Genomic DNA, 20176 nt, shown 5'->3' with positions numbered 1-20176 from the left:
TTACTTTAGTTGCCAAAACTATATATATGGTGACCAAAGTATTTTTTAGTCGCGGAAATTAAATTTTTGCCGACCAAACTTTTGGTCGCAAAAGATAAAAAGTGAATTTTTATGTTTCTTTCAGCGACTAAATTACTTTAGTTGCCAAAACTATATATACGGCGACCAAAGTATTTTTTAGTCGCGGAAATTAAATTTTTGCCGACCAAACTTTTGGTCGCCACAGATAAAAAGTGAATTTTTATGTTTCTTTCAGTGACTAAATTATTTTAGTTGCCAAAACTATATATACGGGACCAAAGTATTTTTTAGTCGCGGAAACTAAATTTTTGCCAACCAAACTTTTGGTCGCCAAAGATAAAAAGTGAATTTTTATGTTTCTTTCAGTGACTAAATTATTTTAGTTGCCAAAACTATATATACGGCGACCAAAGTATTTTTTAGTCGCGGAAATTATATTTTTGCCGACCAAACTTTTGGTCGCCAAAGATAAAAAGTGAATTTTTATGTTTCTTTCAGCGACTAAATTATTTTAGTTGCCAAAACTATATATACAGCGACCAAAGTATTTTTTAGTCAAGGAAATTAAATTTTTTCCGACCAAACTTTTGGTCGCGAAAGATAAAAGGTGAATTTATATTTTTCTTTCAGCGACTAAATTATTTTAGTTGCCAAAACTATATATACAACGACCAAACTATTTTTTAGTCACGAAAATTAAATTTTTCCCGACCAAACTTTTGTTCGCCAAAGATAAAAAGTGAATTTTTATTTTTCTTTCAGCGACTAAATTATTTTAGTTGCCAAAACTATATATATAGCGACCAAAATATTTTTTAGTCGCGGAAATTAAATTTTTCCCGACCAAAATTTTGGTTGCCAAAGATAAAAAATGAATTTTTATTTTTCTTTCAGCGACTAAATTATTTTAGTTGCCAAAACTATCTATACTGCGACTAAAATATTTTTTAGTCGCTGAAATATAATTTTTGCCGACCAAACTTTTGGTCGCGTAAGATAAAAAGTAAATTTTTATGTTTCTTTTAGCGACTAAATTATTTTAGTTGCCAAAACTATATATACAGGGACCAAACTATTTTTTAGTCGCGGAAATTAAATTTTTGCCGACCAAACTTTTGGTCGCCAAAGATAAAAAGTGAAATTTTTTTCTTTCAGCGACTAAATTATTTTAGTTGCCAAAACTATATATACAGCGACCGAACTATTTTTTAGTCGCGGAAATTAAATTTTTCCCGACCAAAATTTTGGTCGCTAAAGATAAAAAGTGAATTTTTATTTTTCTTTCAACAACTAAATTATTTTAGTTGCCAAAACTATATATATAGCGACAAAAATATTTTTTTAGTTGCCAATTGTGGCAAATTTAGCGACTAAATTTTTTTTAGTTGCCAATTGTGAGATTTTTAGCGACTAAATTATTTTTTAGTCGCCAAAAATTAATATACCCCGACTAAAAAAATTTAGTAGCTAAATATTATAGTTTTACCGACTAACATAATTTTTGGTAGCCAATTTCACAACTTTTGGCAACCAAAATATTTTTAGTCGGCAAAAGTGGTCGCCAAAACTGTATTTTCTTGTAGTGAAAGCACAAGCACAAGCAAGCACTACTGGTGGTAAACTTTGATCAAAGCAATTTCATGGGCGGAGCAGGCATTATTGGTTTCTTCCCGCCGCCAAGTACAGGAGGAATATTCAAAGGTTTTGTATGACCCAAAGTTAGGCCTCCACCAGAATTAGCAAGGTCAGTTGTATTGAGGAGGAGGAGGAGGAGGAGGAGTGGTAATACTAATAATAACAAGTCTCAAGGGCAGAAGACGATAGCGAAATGTTACAAGGGGTGGGTGGGTGATTCGGAGGAAGATGAGGATGAACAAGAACAACGCTTGAGTTTGAAGGAGGAGTATATGGAGCAGTCCAAGGAAATGATCACATCGGGTGGACCGCCTCGTTGGTTTTCCCCTTTGGGGTGCTGCGGATCTCCATCCAACTCCTCCTCTCCTCCTCTCTTGCTCTTTCTACCAGGTAGCTTGTCTTGTCCCATCTCTTTCTTTGACACTAACGTAAATGTCAATGTCATCTCTCTTCTTTTGTGTTCCATGAAACAGATTCTAAACATTTTTCAAAAATCTTTAAAAAATTCATACATTGTAATACAATTTTCCATCCTGCAAGAATGGGTTGAATCTTGGCTATGGTGCACAGTTTAAAATCACCAGAGCCCAAATGATGATGAATTATTAGTGCCTTTTTTCACTGGGACTGGGCTTTTCCAGGTTCAATTTCAATTTTTTTTCCTTTTTGAGTGAGTTTGGGAGTTAAGTGTTCTCTTAACATGGAGATTTTACAAGTTTTATTATCATGAAAGTCTAATATGCGTCGAATCTTGCCTATGGCGTTGCCAAGTTTAAAACCATCAGAGCCCAAATGATGATGAACTGGTGCCTTTTCCAATGGGACTCGGGTTTTCAGGCTTTCTGCTTTCATTTCTTCTTTTTCTTTTTGGGCACGTTTGATTGGGTGGATTAGAGCATGGGATTAGGATTATTAATCCGTGGGCCCAATTATCTCATGTTTGTTTTAACATTTTGGTTTAGGATTATTAATCCAATGGATAATTAATCCAACAAATTTGTAGGATTATTAGTAATGGGGTAGGGGTGGGATTATTAATCCAATGGATATTAATCCAATTGGATAGTGAATCCTACACTAATTTAATAGGATTATTAATACTTCACTATTAGTCTTTTGAATCAAACATGACCTTTGAGTAAGGCTTGGGAGTTAAGGGTTCTCCTAGCGCGGACATTTTACAAGTTTTGTTATATTGATGGAGAGATCATGAAATTCTAATGTGGTGGGTCATCTTCATTAAAAGTAAGTGATGGACTGATGCCTTTTCCAATGAAATAGTTGAGCCCCCATTTTTTGGATTAATATGGCAATCAACAAAACAGTTGTCTTTAAATCTCTAATTGAAGTGTTGTTTAAAAACAACACGCCCAATTAGTGATTGAAGTGTTGTTTGCTTAAAAAAAGGAAAAAAGAAATACAAAAGAGCATGCCAACCTTCACTTACAACTGTTTTTCTCAATAAATTATTACTTAACGTCTATACATAAAAATATGTAAGAACCTTTTTTGTTTTTTGTTTTTTCGTTTAGTTAAATGTATATCACTGAATTCAAAAGGGTTTTATCACAGGGTAGGCTACAATAATCAGAGTGTGTAAAACCATGTTACATTGTTGCTCTGTTTTATTTTCTCTCCTCTTGTTCTTTTCTTTCTTTACCGTTGCACAAAGCTTATACATGTATCTAATTTGAACTTCGCAGGCATTGATGGCCTTGGACTTGGACTTATTATGCATCATCGAAGGCTTGGAGAGTAATTCCACATTTGAATTTTCTTTAGTAACATTATCTTTTTAAAAAATTTGTCATTTAAAATTTGGGTATTACAACTGTTAAGAAAGAATACAGTATCATACTCTGTTTGATATAACTTGTTTTGTTGTCTAATATGTATATATTTTTTCTTATATGAAGGATTTTTGATAAATGGTGCTTACATATTCCCATTATGGATCGAACACCATTTGCAGGTTTCTCTCCCTCTTAATTTGATGGCATCAGTACTTTTGTTGGATTGCCCTTTTACAATGATGGTCTCTTATGCCGCTGCTGGGTTTATTTTGATCTTCAAAATGGCAAAATGGTGCCTTTAGTTATCTTAAGTTCTTAACTGAATTTCACTAAGAATGTAATAATGCAGTCATAAAAAAAGTGGCCAAATTCAGGTGCATCTGGACATCCATTGGGAACTGGATATTTACATTTTTGTGCTCCCATAGTTTGGAGTGGATTTTACTTTGGTCCTTATAGTTTTAATTGTAATGTATTGAACTTCATTATTTTATAATTGGTTTCAATTAGGTCCAGCTGATAATTGTTGTTAGCGATTTTGATGCAAAAATACATGTCAATATCAAATAACTTTCTTTGATCATGTGAAGCTCTCATGAATCTCACGTGGATCACATGGAACTGACTTGAAACTCAAGTGTATTTAATTCTTGTCTAAATTCTTAAGATGAAGTTGACAATTAAACTTAATATACACAACAATGTGTCATACTTGAAACTATGAACACTAAAGTGTTTTTTTTAATAAAAATTATATGGATGCAAAATTTGATTTACCCTTCGAAATATAATGGCTCAATATGCATGAAACTTTAATTTTATTGTATGAATCCATAATCTTGATTGCAGACCTTGGGGAATATGAAAACCATGCTCATTGCTTTTACTCCTGATATCTCTCTGCGTTGTGCAAATAAGATGCTAATCTAGTCCTTTGAAATTCTTATGGTTCAGACCTGGTGAAGCTGGTTGAAGGAACAGTTAGGTCAGAGCACAACCGGTCACCAAACAGACCCATATATCTTGTTGGAGAATCTCTTGGAGGATGCCTTGCACTTGCAGTTGCTGCTCATAATCCTGATATTGATTTTGAATTAATTTTGTCAAACCCAGGTGGGAAGCTTGTTTCTTTCTATTAATCATGTTGATGGGATCGTGGACATTCCGTGATTTCTTAACGTTTTAGTCCTTTTTGGATAATGTTTCCTTGGCAGCTACATGTTTTAACAAGTCTCAGCTGCAACCTCTACTACACTTACTACAAATCATGCCTAAGCAGTTCCTCCCTGGCTTGCCTTATACGCTGAGTTCAATTTCAGGTTTAATTTGCTTTTTTCTCTTTATTTCCATTCTACCTTTGCCACTTGCTTCAGTGTGCTGTTAATTTTCCATTCAAATTATTGTATTTTTTAATTTTTCTTTCTTTCTACCTTGTACACTAGTAGTGCAAACATGCCAAGCTGAGTTGAGATTTCGACCTTTACAAATTGTCAATTAAGGACTACAACATAATCTAAAAGTTCAGTAGACTTTTCAGCCTACCTTATTGACTTTAATTATGTTATGTTAAAACCTATCACCTACTTCACCCACTAAACCTAACCCACTACACCACTACCACCTCACCTACTCCACTAAACCTAACCCACTACACCACTACCACCTCACCTACTCCACTAAACCCACTACACCACTACCACCTCCACTTTACCTACTCCATCTACCACCTACTACCACCTACTCTTCTATATATAGGAATCATTGTAGCATTCAATAATTCAACAATTACAAACATCAATCAATAATACAATTCTCTTTTTCTCTTTATACATTAAATTTCTACATGGTATCAGAGCAAGGTTAAGAAGCTAGTAATTCTGCTTCACCGGCGGGCGGCAGCCTCGCCTTGGCCGCCCGCCGGACCTCCACACATTCCTTCACTCCGCTGCCACAAATTCCACATCTCTCTCTCAATTTCTTTTACACTCTCCTGGCATCAAACCAAGGAGACCCACGGCTCTCTCTCCCTCTCTCTAGATTTAGTATATACAGAGAGCTATGGAGTCTAAGCCAAGCTTACTGAGGAACATTCTGGTTCGACTCTTTGTCTTCGGTGTTCTCATCATCGCCGTCCGATTCGCCTACGTCGTCACCATCAGAGGCGAATCCTGCGATCTCGGAAGCTTCTGCTTTTTTTCCTCGCCGGAAAATCTCAACCTCGTGATCGGCGTCCAAAATCGCAGGTCATCGGCGATCATTTCAAACGACGCCGCCCTGATTGCATCGTCAGCGACATGTTCCATCCCTGGACTGCCGACCTTGGTGCTCGCCTCGGCATTCCCAGGTTCTTGTTCTATGTTACAGAGACATTTGCTTTGCCGGGTCTCCCCGATGATAACATCATATTTACCAAGAGAAAAATCCCATACTGGTTTAAGGAGAAAGGAACTGGTTATGGACAAATAATTGACGAGGTCATGTTACTTTCCAACCCATGTGCACTTTTGTTTTTATTCTACTTTTTGACATACCAACTCATGTGCACCTTTTCTTCTTTTTTTTTCTGTTTTATTCTACTTTTTGACCCATCATTCCACCACCTTCCTCTTTTTTTCTAAATCATATTTTTATCACCGCCCACTCCATGATACCTATTTATTATTATTATTATTATTATTATTATTATTATTAAAAAAAAAAAAAAATTCATTCCATCTAATTTTTCTGCTCAGTCTTGTACCTTCAAGCCATTCGGATTTGCACAATACACTCATTTTATTTCTATCGAGATTTCGCCCTGATCACAATTTTACACCAAAAAAAAAAAAAAAAAAAAAAACCAACAAACCCAAACAACCACATCCACAGGCGGGATTTTTCTTCTCTACTCTGCCGCCGGTCTCTTCTTCTTGCCTCCGTCCTGGGCGGCCCTTGCCGGTGCTGCCTCCGTGTTTCCTACGCCGCCGAGCACGTTCACTCCCCCAAGCTCCTCCACTACAGCATATGGTGGACCTCCAAATCGGAACATCACGGTGGCCTTCCGCTTCAGCTCCTTGTTTTCTGTCTTTAGCACACTTATCTCTGCTCGCGCATCCTTATACATGCGTTGGAGCAGAGCCAGCTGGGAGTTTAACTGTTGCACCTCATTTGTCCTGCTCTGCAGCCGGTGCGACAGGTTTGTGACCGCAGTCATGGTTTCCACACATGACTTCAGAGTATACTGATTGGCCTCAATATCAGTTTGCACCGCCATTTTTTGCTCCACCGACCGTATCGGAAAGTTCAACGGAGCAAAACCAGAGGTGTTTGGTTGAGGTTCACTGGCCACCGCACCAGTTATTTCTCTTGTGGACTCGTTCAATTCTGGAAAGAGCGTGAGCAGACCACGGGAAGAGGAGGCCATGTTCTGGGTAGCTGGACGGGAAGAAGAGGCCATGTTGCTGAGTGTTTCAGAGACGGGTTGGTTACAGAGTATTACAGAGTTTCTCTCTCAGTAAAGGAAGAGTTTTTTTTCAGAGGATTTTCAGAAGTTTTTTGTCTGCCTCAGCCTCAGCATCAACCTTGGTTAAATAGACGGGGCAACCACGCGTATCGCGCGCCACTTGACGCCAGACGACAAACGGGCGCGCCAGCCAAGGCACTCACGTGCCTCGCCATCATGTCCGGCACATCTTTTTATGACTTGGGCTCGCCTTTTGATGGCACGTCTTTTTATGGATTGGGCACGCCTTTTGATGGCACGCCTTTTTTGAAAAATTGGGCACACCTTTTGAGGGTGCGACTTTTTAGGGGTCCGACAAGATTCTGTAAACTGTCCCGACATTGATTCCGGTTAGCTCCTTCAAGGGTCCGACAAGACTCTGTAAACTGTCCCGACATTGATTCCGGTTAGCTCCTTCAAGGGTCCGACAAGACTCAGTAAACTGCCCGACATTGATTCCGATTCGCTCCTTCAAAGGGTCCGACAAGACTCTGTAAACTGTCCCGACATTGATTCCGGTTAGTTTCTACAAGGGTCCAGCAAGACTCCGTAAACTGTCACAACAACTGTCACAACAGTGTCTGTTACAACGGTCCGACATGACCCCGTAAACTGTCTTCTACATCGGTCCGACATGACCCCATAAACTGTCTTCTACATCGGTCTGACACGACCACACAGTGTCTGCTACAACGGTCCGACATGACCCCATAAACTGTCTTCTACATCGGTCTGACACCGCCATCCAGTGTCCTCTACACCGTTATGACACCACCATACAGTGTCCTCTACATGGTTATGACACCCCCATACAGTGTCTTCTACAACGTTATGACACCACCATCCAGTGTCTTCACCAATGGTCTGACACGACCATACAGTGTCTCTTATCCTCTTTTATTTTTTATGTATTTTCTTGTTTTGTTACTCTCTCCAAACTCAAGTTGGTTAGTTCCTATCCCCCTTGAGTTTGCGGGGGGCTGTTAAAACCTATCACCTACTTCACCCACTAAACCTAACCCACTACACCACTACCACCTCACCTACTCCACTAAACCTAACCCACTACACCACTACCACCTCACCTACTCCACTAAACCCACTACACCACTACCACTACCACCTCCACTTTACCTACTCCATCTACCACCTACTACCACCTACTCTTCTATATATAGGAATCATTGTAGCATTCAATAATTCAACAATTACAAACATCAATCAATAATACAATTCTCTTTTTCTCTTTATACATTAAATTTCTACATGTTATTTATTTCTTTTAGATGCTTTCTTTTTAAAAATTATTTAAAGGTTATGTTCAGACAATGGCACAACATCTATATCAACTATTAATGAGTTCAACTGAGCAGTATCTTTTGTTGCTCTAGCTTGGCATTTTGAGCAGTTGAGTTAAAACTAAAGGTCGATCCTGGTTGCTTGATGGTGAACAAGTTTTGACAAGCTGATCCTGACCTGCTTAGATTGTTTAATGGTGCCATCCTTAACTAATTTTGAAGCAGGAACAAAATAAAAGAAACATGTTTTGGCATTTTTTCACTATCCTACATAAGATGCATATTAATGTTAGAAAAAAAAAAAAAAATGTAGAAAACTACCATCTTAGACCACCCTGGTAGTCTTAACCTTTGATATTACAAGAAGTTTAAATTTCTATTATATTACAAGCATGCCATATTCTTCTATAGAAAACAAATATCAAGAACTGATTTAATCAGACACCTTTCCATTTTACCCAATCATTATGAAAATTTATTTATTGTGTTGCAAATTAAATATTCTCATAAAATTTTCAAACGAAACCATCAATTGTTGCATTCAGGTATTCCTTTGAGGATTGTGATGGCTATCATGGAGAAAGGGCTTCCTCTGGCACAAATAGCTGGAGGGCTTTCACAGGGAATTATAGCATGGGCATCTTACATATCCGTAAGATTCAATTTTTGAAAAAATGAATAGACAAATGAAGTCTAACATCAATTTTCTTATTGTTTACTTCAAGGGCTCCGTTCTTTGCATCCCTATTCCGTCTTTGTCTCAATACGTGTAAAAGAGGTGTCCTCTCTTGAATTTGTCAAAATTTATAGTGCATTTGCTTCAACATGGATACCACACACCCTTCTGTGTTATTCACACAATATTGAATATGGCGAATATGTAAAATTTCACATTGGGATACTGACTTTTGATTACTATTTGTGTTGACTTTTCTTGTTTTAATGTTTGTATTTTAATTTTAATGCCATACTTTGGGATTTTCAAAAAGAAATAATGATTAAGGTTGCAGGTTCTGGCTGATGTTTTACCTGGAGAAACACTTCTTTGGAAGCTACAGATGCTCGGATCAGCTTCTTTGTATGTCAATGCACATCTAGGTGCTGTCAAAGCACAGACACTGATACTTTCCAGCTCCTCTCTCTTCAAAATTTCCAGCTCATACAGTTTAGGTGAAACAGTAAAAATAAATATTAACATGAAAACATATTCCTTGAACAAATGATACATAGGAACTGCTGATTAGTTTCATGAAATTAGCCACATTACACAAAAGCAAAAAATACCCTTCCTGTTCTTGAAATTAGGCTTAGTTTTTCTAGTGATAATTAGCATTTTGCTTGTAACAGATATCCTTGTAGCTGCTTTCTTAAAATGACCCAATACTGTGTGCCACTTTTGAGTTTGATGTGGAAGATAGCAAAGAATTTATACAAACATGCATTAACCCCGTACTAGAAGATTAATAGAGAAGAAATTTCATTCTAGTAAACACACAATCCTAATGGCAGCTGCTAGTGAGATATCATCTCTTATTGCAGAGCTTATTAATTTTAATGCCTAAGTGATTCCTACCAACGAACTTAATTCTATAAGATCATCTACTCTTTTTATGTAGTTTTGATGTTGCAGCTTCTTTGTTTCAAATAGCAGAAAAACCAACTAATCCGGAAGCACTGCAGCTTTATGTCTATTTAAGCTCATATATACTCCTATAATTGCTCAAACATAAACCAACCTGAGATGGGGAGGGCAAGATGTACGTAGCCTTATCCCTATTTTTGGAGAGGTTGTTTCACTGACTTGAACTCGTGCCAGTAGGGGTGCTAACGGTAAGCCTTACTGTTGGGCAAAACCGCCCTTCTATTGGAAAACTATAATTAACATGCAGAAAAACTTACCAGTTCAGTTTCCATTAAGTCATTCCTTCATCTGCTTGAACCTTGGGAATGAAATTTTATGAGGGCTTTCTGCTTTCATTGTTGTTTAGTGAGATCTCACCTGAGAGTGAGTTTACAATGAAGTAGACGAAAACTAAATGTTAAAATCCACCTACTCTCCACCTACTTCACCCACTTAAACCTACTCCACTAAACCTAACCCACTACACCACTACCACCTCCACTTCACCTACTCCTTACCTACTACACACTCACCCTACCCACTTAAACCTACTCCACTAAACCTAACCCACTACACCACTACCACCTCCACTTCACCTACTCCTTACCTACTACACACTCACCCTCTTCTATATATAGGAATCATGAATCATTGTAATATACATCAAAATATATCAATAAAAATCAATCAATAATACATCAATTTCAACATGGTATCAGAGCAGGTTTAGAACCTATAATTTTTCGCTTCACCGGCGGACGGCAACCTCACCTTAGCCGTCCGCCGGACCTCAACCTATTCCGTTTATTTTTTACACATACCTTCCCATCATTGTACAAATACTCTCTCTCATTACCAATCTTTCATGTTCTACACATACCTTCCCACTGCCGCATTGCCTCCTTCGCCTCTCTCTCTCTCTCCATAAAGACATGGATTTAGATGCTGAATTACTTGGGCTTGAAAGTCATCGTCGCAGGCAGCAGCAACAGTTGATGGATGAGATGTCAAGTCTCTCCTCCCCAACCAGTTGGAATTGTAACTTGGCTACTGCTGCAGCTTTTGCAGCTTCGTCTTTTGATCGAAGTGGGGATTTCAATAGGCTCGGAGGTGTGAAACCTACTAACCTTGATGATGTTTTCGGATCTATTGATCCTGCAATTTTGCCTCAGTTCCAGGGACTTTCTCTAGATGCCTCCGCATCCCAAGCGCAGTCTCCAACTGGAATGCAGATGCGCCAGAACATGAACCAGCAGCTCCGCTCGACCTATCCTACAAGCCTTTCATCCTCACCAGCCCGTGCATCGTCATCAATGGGGATTGACCCATCTGGGGCTTCAGCAGCTGCAGCAGTTCTGAGTTCAAGGGCAGCTGCCTTTGCAAAGCGGAGCCAGAGCTTCATCGATAGAAGCACTGTGAACCATCTCTCTGGGCTTCCTTTGCCTGCTTCTTCTGCAAATGTAATGCCTTCTAACCTTTCGGATTGGGGATCTCCAGATGGGAAATTGGATTGGGGCATCCAGAAAGATGAGCTGAACAAATTGAGAAATCTCTCTCGGCATCACAAATCCCATTTTACTTTTCTTTTCTTATTTCTTTATTTTTTCTTTTACTTCCTTTAGCACCACGCACCGACCCAACCATATCTCTTTTGCAGGGCACAAACCCCAACCTACATTCTCTTTCTCTGAAATCCCATCATTTTTTTTTTATTTTATTTTATCCCATCATTCACTACCTTTTGCACACACCCATACTCCTTTTTATTTTTTAAACCAATCTTTATTTATTTATTTATCTTTTTTTTCTTTTCATCCACTTTACACCACGCCGTCTGCTCCCACACATTCTCAACCCTTTTTTTCTGCATGTTCTTTCTATCATCGGGTTTGCACAACACATTTATTTTCTTCATATCAGGGGATCAACCCCGATCACAATTTTACACCCAAAAAAAAAAAAAAAAAAAAAACAAACAAACAAACAAACAACCCACAACAATCACATCCACAGGCGGGATTTTTCTTCTCTACTCTGCTGCCGGTCTCTTCTTCTTGCCTCCGTCCTGGGCGGTCCTTGACGGTGTTGCCTCCGTGTTTCCCACTCCACCGAGCACGTTCACTCCACCCTGCTCCTCCACTACAGCATATGGTGGACCTCCAAATCGGAACATCACGGTAGCCTTCCGCTTCAGCTCCTTGTTTTCCGCCTTCAGCACACTTATCTCTGCTCGCGCATCCTTATACATGCGCTGGAGCAGAGCCAGTTGGCCGTTTAAATGTTGCACCTCATTTGTCCTACTCTGCAGCCAGTGCGACAAGTTTGTGACTGCCGTCATCGTCTCCACACAGGACTTCAAAGTATACTGATTGGCTTCAATGTCAGTTTGCACTGCCATTTTTTGCTCCACAGACTGCATAGGAAAGTTCAACGGAGCAAACCCTGGGGTGCTTGGTTGAGGTTCACTGGCCCCCGCACCAGTTATCTCTCTTGTTGACTCGTTAAGGTCTGGAAAGAGAGTGAGCAGACCACGGGAAGACGAAGCCATTTTCTGGAAAACAGAGTGTTACAGAGTATCTCTCTCAAAAATCTCTCTCAGAAAACAGAGACAACAGAGTGTTACAGAGTATCTCTCTCAGAAATCTCTCTCAGAAAACAGAGTGTTACAGAGTATCTCTCTCAGAAATCTCTCTCAGAAAAAACGAAGAGTTTTTCAGAGTTTTTCTAGCATTTTTTTGTCTCTGCTTCCAAGCCTCAGCCTCCGCTTCGGTTTATAAAGACCATGACAAAGAGGCCGACACGCGTTCTGTCGATCACGTGCCTCGCCGCGTGTCTGGCGCACCTTTTGATGGCACGCCTTTTTATGGATTGGACACGCCTTTTGATGGCACGCCTTTTTGAAAACATGGGCACGCCTTTTGATGGCACGCCTTTTTATGGATTGGGCACGCCTTTTGATGGCACGCCTTTTGAAAGATTGGGCACACCTTTTGAGGGTGCGACTTTTTAGGGGTCCGACAAGACTCTGTAAACTGTCCCGACATTGATTCCGGTTAGCTCCTTTATGGGTCCGACAAGACTCTGTAAACTGTCCCGACATTGATTCCGGTTAGTTTCTACAAGGGTCCAGCAAGACTCCGTAAACTGTCACAACAGTGTCTGTTACAACGGTCCGACATGACCCCATAAACTGTCTTCTCCAACGGTCAGACATGACCCCGTAAACTGTCTTCTACAACGGTCCGACATGACCCCATAAACTGTCTTCTACAACGGTCCGACATGACCCCATAAACTGTCTTCTACAATGGTCTGACACGACCATACAGTGTCTCCTATCCTCTTTTATTTTTATGTATTTTCTTGTTTTGTTACTCTCTCCAAACTCAAGTTGGTTAGTTCCTATCCCCCTTGAGTTTGCGGGGGCTGTTAAAATCCACCTACTCTCCACCTACTTCACCCACTTAAACCTACTCCACTAAACCTAACCCACTACACCACTACCACCTCCACTTCACCTACTCCTTACCTACTACACACTCACCCTACCCACTTAAACCTACTCCACTAAACCTAACCCACTACACCACTACCACCTCCACTTCACCTACTCCTTACCTACTACACACTCACCCTCTTCTATATATAGGAATCATGAATCATTGTAATATACATCAAAATATATCAATAAAAATCAATCAATAATACATCAATTTCAACACTAAATCAGATGACCTTTCATCAAATTGTTGGTTTTTTATTGGTTTGAACTGTTTGAATTATTTCCCATTAAGCACCAGTTTGATAACTTCTGTATATGGATTTTCTTGTAAACAACATTTATTTTAAGATACCATAAATGTTTCTATATCTCTTTGCTAACTGATAAGTATCACGTATTAGGTCCCTGCCTGTTCTCTTAAAACCAAAGTTTGAGCTGCCCCTAGTAACTTTGTGACGTATTAAGCATTATTTGTTGGATCCATTTTGCTTCAATTTTTCAGTTTTCCTCAAATAACACTATCATGTGTTGTGATGATTGCATTTATTTATTACTTTTTCATCTTATGGGATTGCATTACTGTTTTATCTTTGTAGTGGGAGGGATCAGTTGCTACCAAGTGAAGAGGAAGAAAGACTTCTTGACTTGATACCCAATTGTAAAATTCGCAAGTTCAGTGACAGTGGTCATGCTTTATTATTGGTAGGATGCTCGCTCTCTCTCTCTCTCTCTCTTTCTCTCTCTCTGTGGCTCTGCAGGATACACACACATGGAAGTATTATTTTCCAAATATTTTAGATCTTATGGAAATTTAACTAAAAATATTAATGGAACTGTGACTGGAAAACATAAGAAATATATTAGGGGTTACAATAACGAAAAATCAAGTTGAAAACCAGGAAGATGCAAGATGCATGACCATATGTAGTTTCGTTCCTTGGAAATATTATTTATTCTTCAGAATTTTGAATGAAGTTAGTTTCGCTAGAACTTTGTTCTTTGATAATGATATATATTAGTGGTTCTACCAATATGTAACAGGAAGATGGTATTGATTTGGTAACTATCATAAAGGGTACTAGTTTTTATCGTCGTGCAAAATGTGTTGACTATGCCTCAGATTACAAGCCACCGAGCCCTTCTGAATTCACAAGCATATATGAATTGTACAGGTAACGGACATTTGCAACAAGCAAATAATTGAAATTTAATTGTTCACAAACATATATGCCACTTGTCAATCAACAGCATACCAGCAGTGCATATGCATGGGTCATTGTCCGTTGATTTTGTTTCTTGTGTTTCTGTGGGATTTATGATTATGCTGTCAGTGTAAAATGCTGACAGCCTACTTGTCTTCCCAAAAACATTTTGTTGATGAGTTTGTGTGACTGTTGAAGCTGTTGTAGAATTGTTTTAAAAGTTAATCATTTATTGCTTCACAATTATGATGGATTCTAGATGGATTGAAGTGGCTACCAGTCCTGTGATGATCTCAACTTTAGAAAATGGGAAGATGGTGAGGGGCCTTGAAGGGATTCCTTCTGAGGGACCTGTCTTGTTTGTTGGCTATCACATGTTACTAGCGTTAGATACGCTTCCAATGTATGTCAAGCTTTGGGCTGAAAGAAAAATTCCTTTACGACCGCTGGCACACCCCATGATGTTTGAGAGGTTGCGAGATGGAAAATTACCTGATGTATCGGCATTTGATAAACTCAGAATTTTGGGTATAGTTCCTGTATCAGCAACTAACCTGTATAAACTTCTTTCTTCAAAATCCCATGTGCTATTGTTTCCAGGAGGCGTACGCGAGGCTCTTCATCGGAAGGTAACTTTTACTTTGATTCATCTACATGCTAGTGGTTGGATGTTTCTTTCTTTATAATTGAATTACACCATTTTAACTAACACAGATTTATGCTGGTTTTTGACCCCACCCTGCTGCTTCTTCCTCTGCTTGCCTTAGATCATAAGTTTCATTTGAAACAAGAAAGAGTAATGAAATGGATGATAATCTATTTTCTTTCCACAAAATTTTATTTGACCGAGGATTGGTTGACTGCAATTTATAGAGAAACCTATTCTTTTTATCACTTCAATGTAATTTTTATTTTGTCAAAGTCCCTTAACTCCAAGGCTGTGTGAAGAACTTACACTTTCTTGATGTAAGGTAATTCTTCTACTCGGCATTAGTGTAGTTGATGTGGCTCAGCCATACACAAATATATTACTCTATTGTACAGGCAAATAAACTAGATATATGTAGAACTTGAAATTGTGGATAGCTTTTGTGTTAATCAGCTCTCTGGCCAGAGCAGTCTGAATTTGTTAGGACAGTGTCTATGTTTGGAGCTAAAATTATACCTTTTGGTGCTGTTGGAGAAGACGATGTTGGTCAAGTAAGCCAGCTAACTTCAATTTCTTTGATAGCTACCTTTTTTCAATCAATAGTTGCTCCATTGCACATGACTATTAATATGTTTTTTTGGTGTGATTTATTGGATGATTTATCGTTCCAAAAGGATCAAAATTGTTCTCTGAACATTTATTCATCTCTAGTTGTGGGGAAAATGGGCAGTAAGTATCACCAGCTGTCTGGTATGTGAATATACAAAAAACAAAACCAAAAGAAGCTCGATAATGTTGATATCTGTTTAGAGTGACATTAAAAATTCATGCAATCACTCATTTTTCTCCTCACTATGAGGTATATACTGTTGGAATGTGTCTCACATCACCTGGAGTTGTCCCATCTATACTACTTATAAGGCTTCAGTTTTCCTCCCCTTAGCACCTGGGTTTTAAGGAGAAGTGTGAGCTGGGCTTTTCAATTTGGTATCAGAGCTTGGTTGGGCCTGTGACTAGTGTGCCATTTGATTAGCTATTGTATGTTGTGATCTAGGATGGTGTGTTGGAATGTGTCTGTGACTAGTGTGCCATTTGTTTGGCTATTGTATGTTGTGATCTAGGAGGGTGTGGTGGAATGTGTTTCACATCACCTGGAGTTGCCTCATTTGTACTGGTTATAAGGTTCTAGTTTCCCTCTTCTTAAGACTTGAGTTTTAAGGAGAAGTGTGGGATTGGGCTTTTCAATTTGGTGTACTGGATGTGTTGGAATGTGTTTCACATCACCTGCAGTTGCCTCATTTGTACTGGTTATAAGGTTCTAGTTTCCCTCTTCTTAAGACTTGAGTTTTAAGGAGAAGTGTGGGACTGGGCTTTTCAATTTGGTATGTACTGGTTATAAGGTTCTAGTTTCCCTCTTCTTAAGACTTGAGTTTTAAGGAGAAGTGTGGGATTGGGCTTTTCAATTTGATATCAAAGCTTGGTTAGACTTGTGATTGGTGTGCCGTTTGTCCCGCTACTGTATATTGTGGTTCAAGAGGGTGTGTTGGAATGTGTCTCACATCGTTTGGAGTTCCCCCATCTGTGCTGATTATAAAGCTCCGGTTTTCCTCTCTTTAATACTTGAGTTTTAAGGAGAAGTGTGGGCTAGGCTTTTCAATTTATACTTGTACATAAAGGCAAACACATCACATTTGCAGTGACATACACAGGAAATGGATTGCTGAAACATAAAACATGTAACTGACTATGATGTCAGAATTGGGTTGATCCAATTCACTCATTAACTTTTTAAGTGGTATTTCTAGAGGGCTTAAGGGAGGTGTTTTATGTTCTTATCATCCGACTTTGAAATTCTTGGATTCTTTTTTTATAGGCTCTACTAATTTAAGAGATCAAATTTAGTAACAACTTAAAAAGCGTAAATTGTCATAAGACACTTCTGAAGTACCGGATGCATCTTTGCTGTGGTATGTTTTTCATGAATTTTGTTGATTCTTGAAGAATTTCTAGATTTAACTTTCATGTTTTTCTGGTTTCATTCTTTGTTTGTAGTATCTTAAGTCATTATCGGTGCAACTCACAGCTAGGTGCTCTATGTGACTTTCTTTTTTTAATCAGGTGCTCTTTGATTATGATGACCTAATGAAGATTCCTTATTTTAAGAGTGAAATAGAAGAACTCAATCAGCAAACAGTGAATGTGAGGTATTTCAAGATTCTACTTTTGGTTTTGTTGATTTTCATGAGATTAAAACTGTTTGCATTTATCCAAGCTTTCCTATTCCATGCAATTAGTTTGTCTGTTTAGAATTTTAGTTTTCATTTGCCATTCTCTCACATTTTGATTTATGCTTGATTAATAGTTGTATATATACTTGAACAAGCATTCATTAGTAGTGATCTCTATGGGAAAGTTGAGAATTTATTACTGAAAAATTCTGGTGCTGAATTTGTGGTGTAGAAAACTTCCAACTGAATTTTTGAATTTGCAATTTTCAAGGATAAATTTGTCTAATAAGATTACATTTAAAATCACTTTCTACCAGGTCTCCCTGACTTGGAATTTAAACTATTTTAAAATAAAATTTCAATTCTAAGTGGTGGTTCATTGTGCATTATCAAACACAAGCCACTAGGAAATTTTAAGGCACAAGAACTTAATGGGGTTATCAGATATAACCTTTTTGACTAAATCATGAGTATATATATATATATATATATATTTTCTGAACCAATTAAAGAGATTGTTCTTGTTACATTACTCAATTGAATCATAAAAGGAGCTCGTTAAACTATTTTAGATCTATAAATCAATTAGGAGAGTAATATCGGAAAATGACAGACATTTTCATGTCACACCATCAAAAATGGAGTCCAGTATGCTGAGGATCCATGCTCAAATATGTGAAATTTAATCATAAGGGACAAAATCTGTAAATAAGTGCTGAATAAGATTCTGGATTTGGTTTGTATTTTTATTTGGGTGGAAGAAAAACATAACTAAATCATGGATTTGGTGGAGTAAAAGTTAGGTTAAAAAATCTAGCCATTTTAGGAAGACAGGGCAGCCTAAGTTTGTGACCCATTTTGCTTACTGTTTTATCAAATAGCAGAAATTGTTGAATATGAAACATTTCTTGTGAATTTAGTAATGTAAAGTCCAAGTGAAGTATCAAGACCAACTAAGAGGCCAACAATCAATTTTCTGTTTGGCTGAAGCACAATAAAAAATTCTTGTGATTCCAAGCAGTTGCAATTGATTACCACCTAAACATGGTTATTCCAAGCAGTTGCAATTGATTCTCACCTCATTTTTCATTGCACAGATGATTTAGGAAAGCAGAGAACCTTGGAGTCATGCCTTTTTGGTCTTATGATAGTTGTAACATTACCAAATCTTGTTCCTTTCTTGCATTTCAACAGGAGATCATATTATTCAAAGAACCAAACTCCCAAAAAGATTCCATTAACTAAAATCTGTTTTACTCTTAACTTGCCAATGTTGATCAAACTACTTTAGGATTCTCGCATAGTGAACCAGATACATGTCCTTTTCTTCTGTCAAGTTTCAACCATCTAGAAACTGTATGAGTTTGAACTTAAAATTGCAATAGTGGGTGTTTTCTTTTTCACTGAGGGATTGTTTCTTTCAATCTCTCTTTTGGTCTCATCATTACAGGAGAAACTTTGATGGAGAGGTTGCAAAACAAGATTTTCACTATCCACTAATTCTACCAAAATTTCCAGGCCGTTTCTATTACTTTTTTGGCAAGCCAATTGAAACAGAAGGTATGCTTATTAAATGGTTCCATGCTTGAATCAAGCCCAGTTTAACTCTGGGATTACAAGTTTGATAATTGGCTAAGAATCTCTTGTTATAGCATTTTTCATTCTAACTTCCGTTTTCCTTCATCTTGTGCCCATTGAAATTGTTTCTCTGATTTTTCTGGGCCTTCTGAAATCTCAAGTCTTTTATTAGAAGTATGTAGTAGATTGCTGCACAAAACGATTAATGTTTGAGAGTAATTGTCGCTTCATATATACTTTATATCTATGTTTGACATTGGGCAGTGGGTTTGGATGATGAATTTTTAGACAATTGTATAATACAGGGTTCATATTTAAGAGTGGGCGTGCTCCAATAAACATTCCATCAGATATTTGTATCATTTTCATTTATATTTGAATTGTTTCTAATTTTCTCCCCGGATTGTTTGTTTTTGTTCCCATTCTTAATGCAAATACCATATTGTGATTGAAGGGAGGCTACTGGAATTAGGGAACAGGGATAAAGCCCAAGAACTGTATACAGAAGTCAAGTCCGAGGTTGAGAGATGCATTGCATTTTTGAAGGAGAAAACAGAAACTGACCCATACAGGAATATATTGCCTCGATTAGTTTACCAGGCCACAAATGGCTTTGACTGTGAAGTCCCAACATTTGAATTTTGATCACTTTGCATGTCAAAGGTGAATTCCATCCTAATTCACAGAAAAAATGTATATGTTTCCTTGGGATAGAGGTATCTTCATCATCGGTCGTATGCTCTTCAGGCATGGTTTGTTTGTACCACTTGTTGGATGATTCACTTTCCTCGGAAGAAGAAGAGAGAGAGGAGCAAAAAAGGGTGAGTATAGGAATTCAGATTCTTGATCAGACGGTAGGTTATCCTGACAACATTGTTTTCTTAATTGTATGGATAGACTTTGAAGGTCACCAAAGAAGAGCACATTCAATTAGTAAATTGATTTAGTTATGAAATATTAATTTAGCTGGTCTCTGTAACATAACAGCTTATGTCATAATGTGGCAGGGCTTTCTTTGTGTTTATGCTAATTTGGAAGTGCCTTGTCTACTGATAGAGTGGCAGCAATGTTTCTTTCTAATATATCCCACCAATACAACAACAATGTTCTTATCAATTAAAAGAGGAATAACACAGCAATATAATCCAATTGCTTGGGACTCAAAATA

General features: G+C 37.9%; 1 protein-coding gene, 1 long non-coding RNA gene and 1 pseudogene across 3 annotated transcripts in view; 2 read left to right on the top strand and 1 right to left on the bottom strand.

Moving 5' to 3' along the window:
- Positions 1 to 8041, bottom strand: part of LOC145789451 (uncharacterized) — a 207988-nt gene extending 199947 nt beyond the window's left edge. The window contains exon 1 of the long non-coding RNA XR_014327390.1: positions 5090 to 8041. This is a non-coding gene — a long non-coding RNA (uncharacterized LOC145789451). The remainder of the gene's footprint in view (positions 1 to 5089) is intronic.
- Positions 1629 to 20042, top strand: LOC114315822 (phytyl ester synthase 2, chloroplastic-like; annotated as a pseudogene). Its single transcript, XR_014327389.1, has 15 exons — positions 1629 to 2046; positions 3360 to 3411; positions 3573 to 3628; positions 4404 to 4562; positions 4664 to 4756; positions 6613 to 6615; positions 8774 to 8880; positions 9239 to 9357; positions 13945 to 14053; positions 14393 to 14523; positions 14813 to 15182; positions 15640 to 15753; positions 17321 to 17406; positions 18881 to 18990; positions 19463 to 20042. The product of XR_014327389.1 is annotated as a phytyl ester synthase 2, chloroplastic-like (transcript).
- LOC145789443 (zinc finger CCCH domain-containing protein 33-like) lies at positions 10757 to 11717 on the top strand. The gene has a single exon (XM_082866007.1). It carries the CDS (start codon positions 10782 to 10784, stop codon positions 11469 to 11471), a length of 690 nt encoding a protein of 229 aa, XP_082722133.1. The 5' UTR covers positions 10757 to 10781; the 3' UTR covers positions 11472 to 11717.
- Positions 20043 to 20176: the final 134 nt, after the last annotated feature.

The sequence above is a fragment of the Camellia sinensis genome, chromosome 1 (assembly GCF_055761805.1).
Source record: "Camellia sinensis isolate YWXY chromosome 1, ASM5576180v1, whole genome shotgun sequence".
NCBI classification, from domain to species: Eukaryota; Viridiplantae; Streptophyta; class Magnoliopsida; order Ericales; family Theaceae; genus Camellia; species Camellia sinensis.
This window is presented reverse-complemented; position numbering and strand designations above follow the sequence as displayed.

Excerpts from the sequence above, each read along its gene's own strand:
- LOC145789443 (XM_082866007.1), top strand. The coding sequence starts at position 10,782 with ATGGATTTAGATGCTGAATTACTTGGGCTTGAAAGTCATCGTCGCAGG.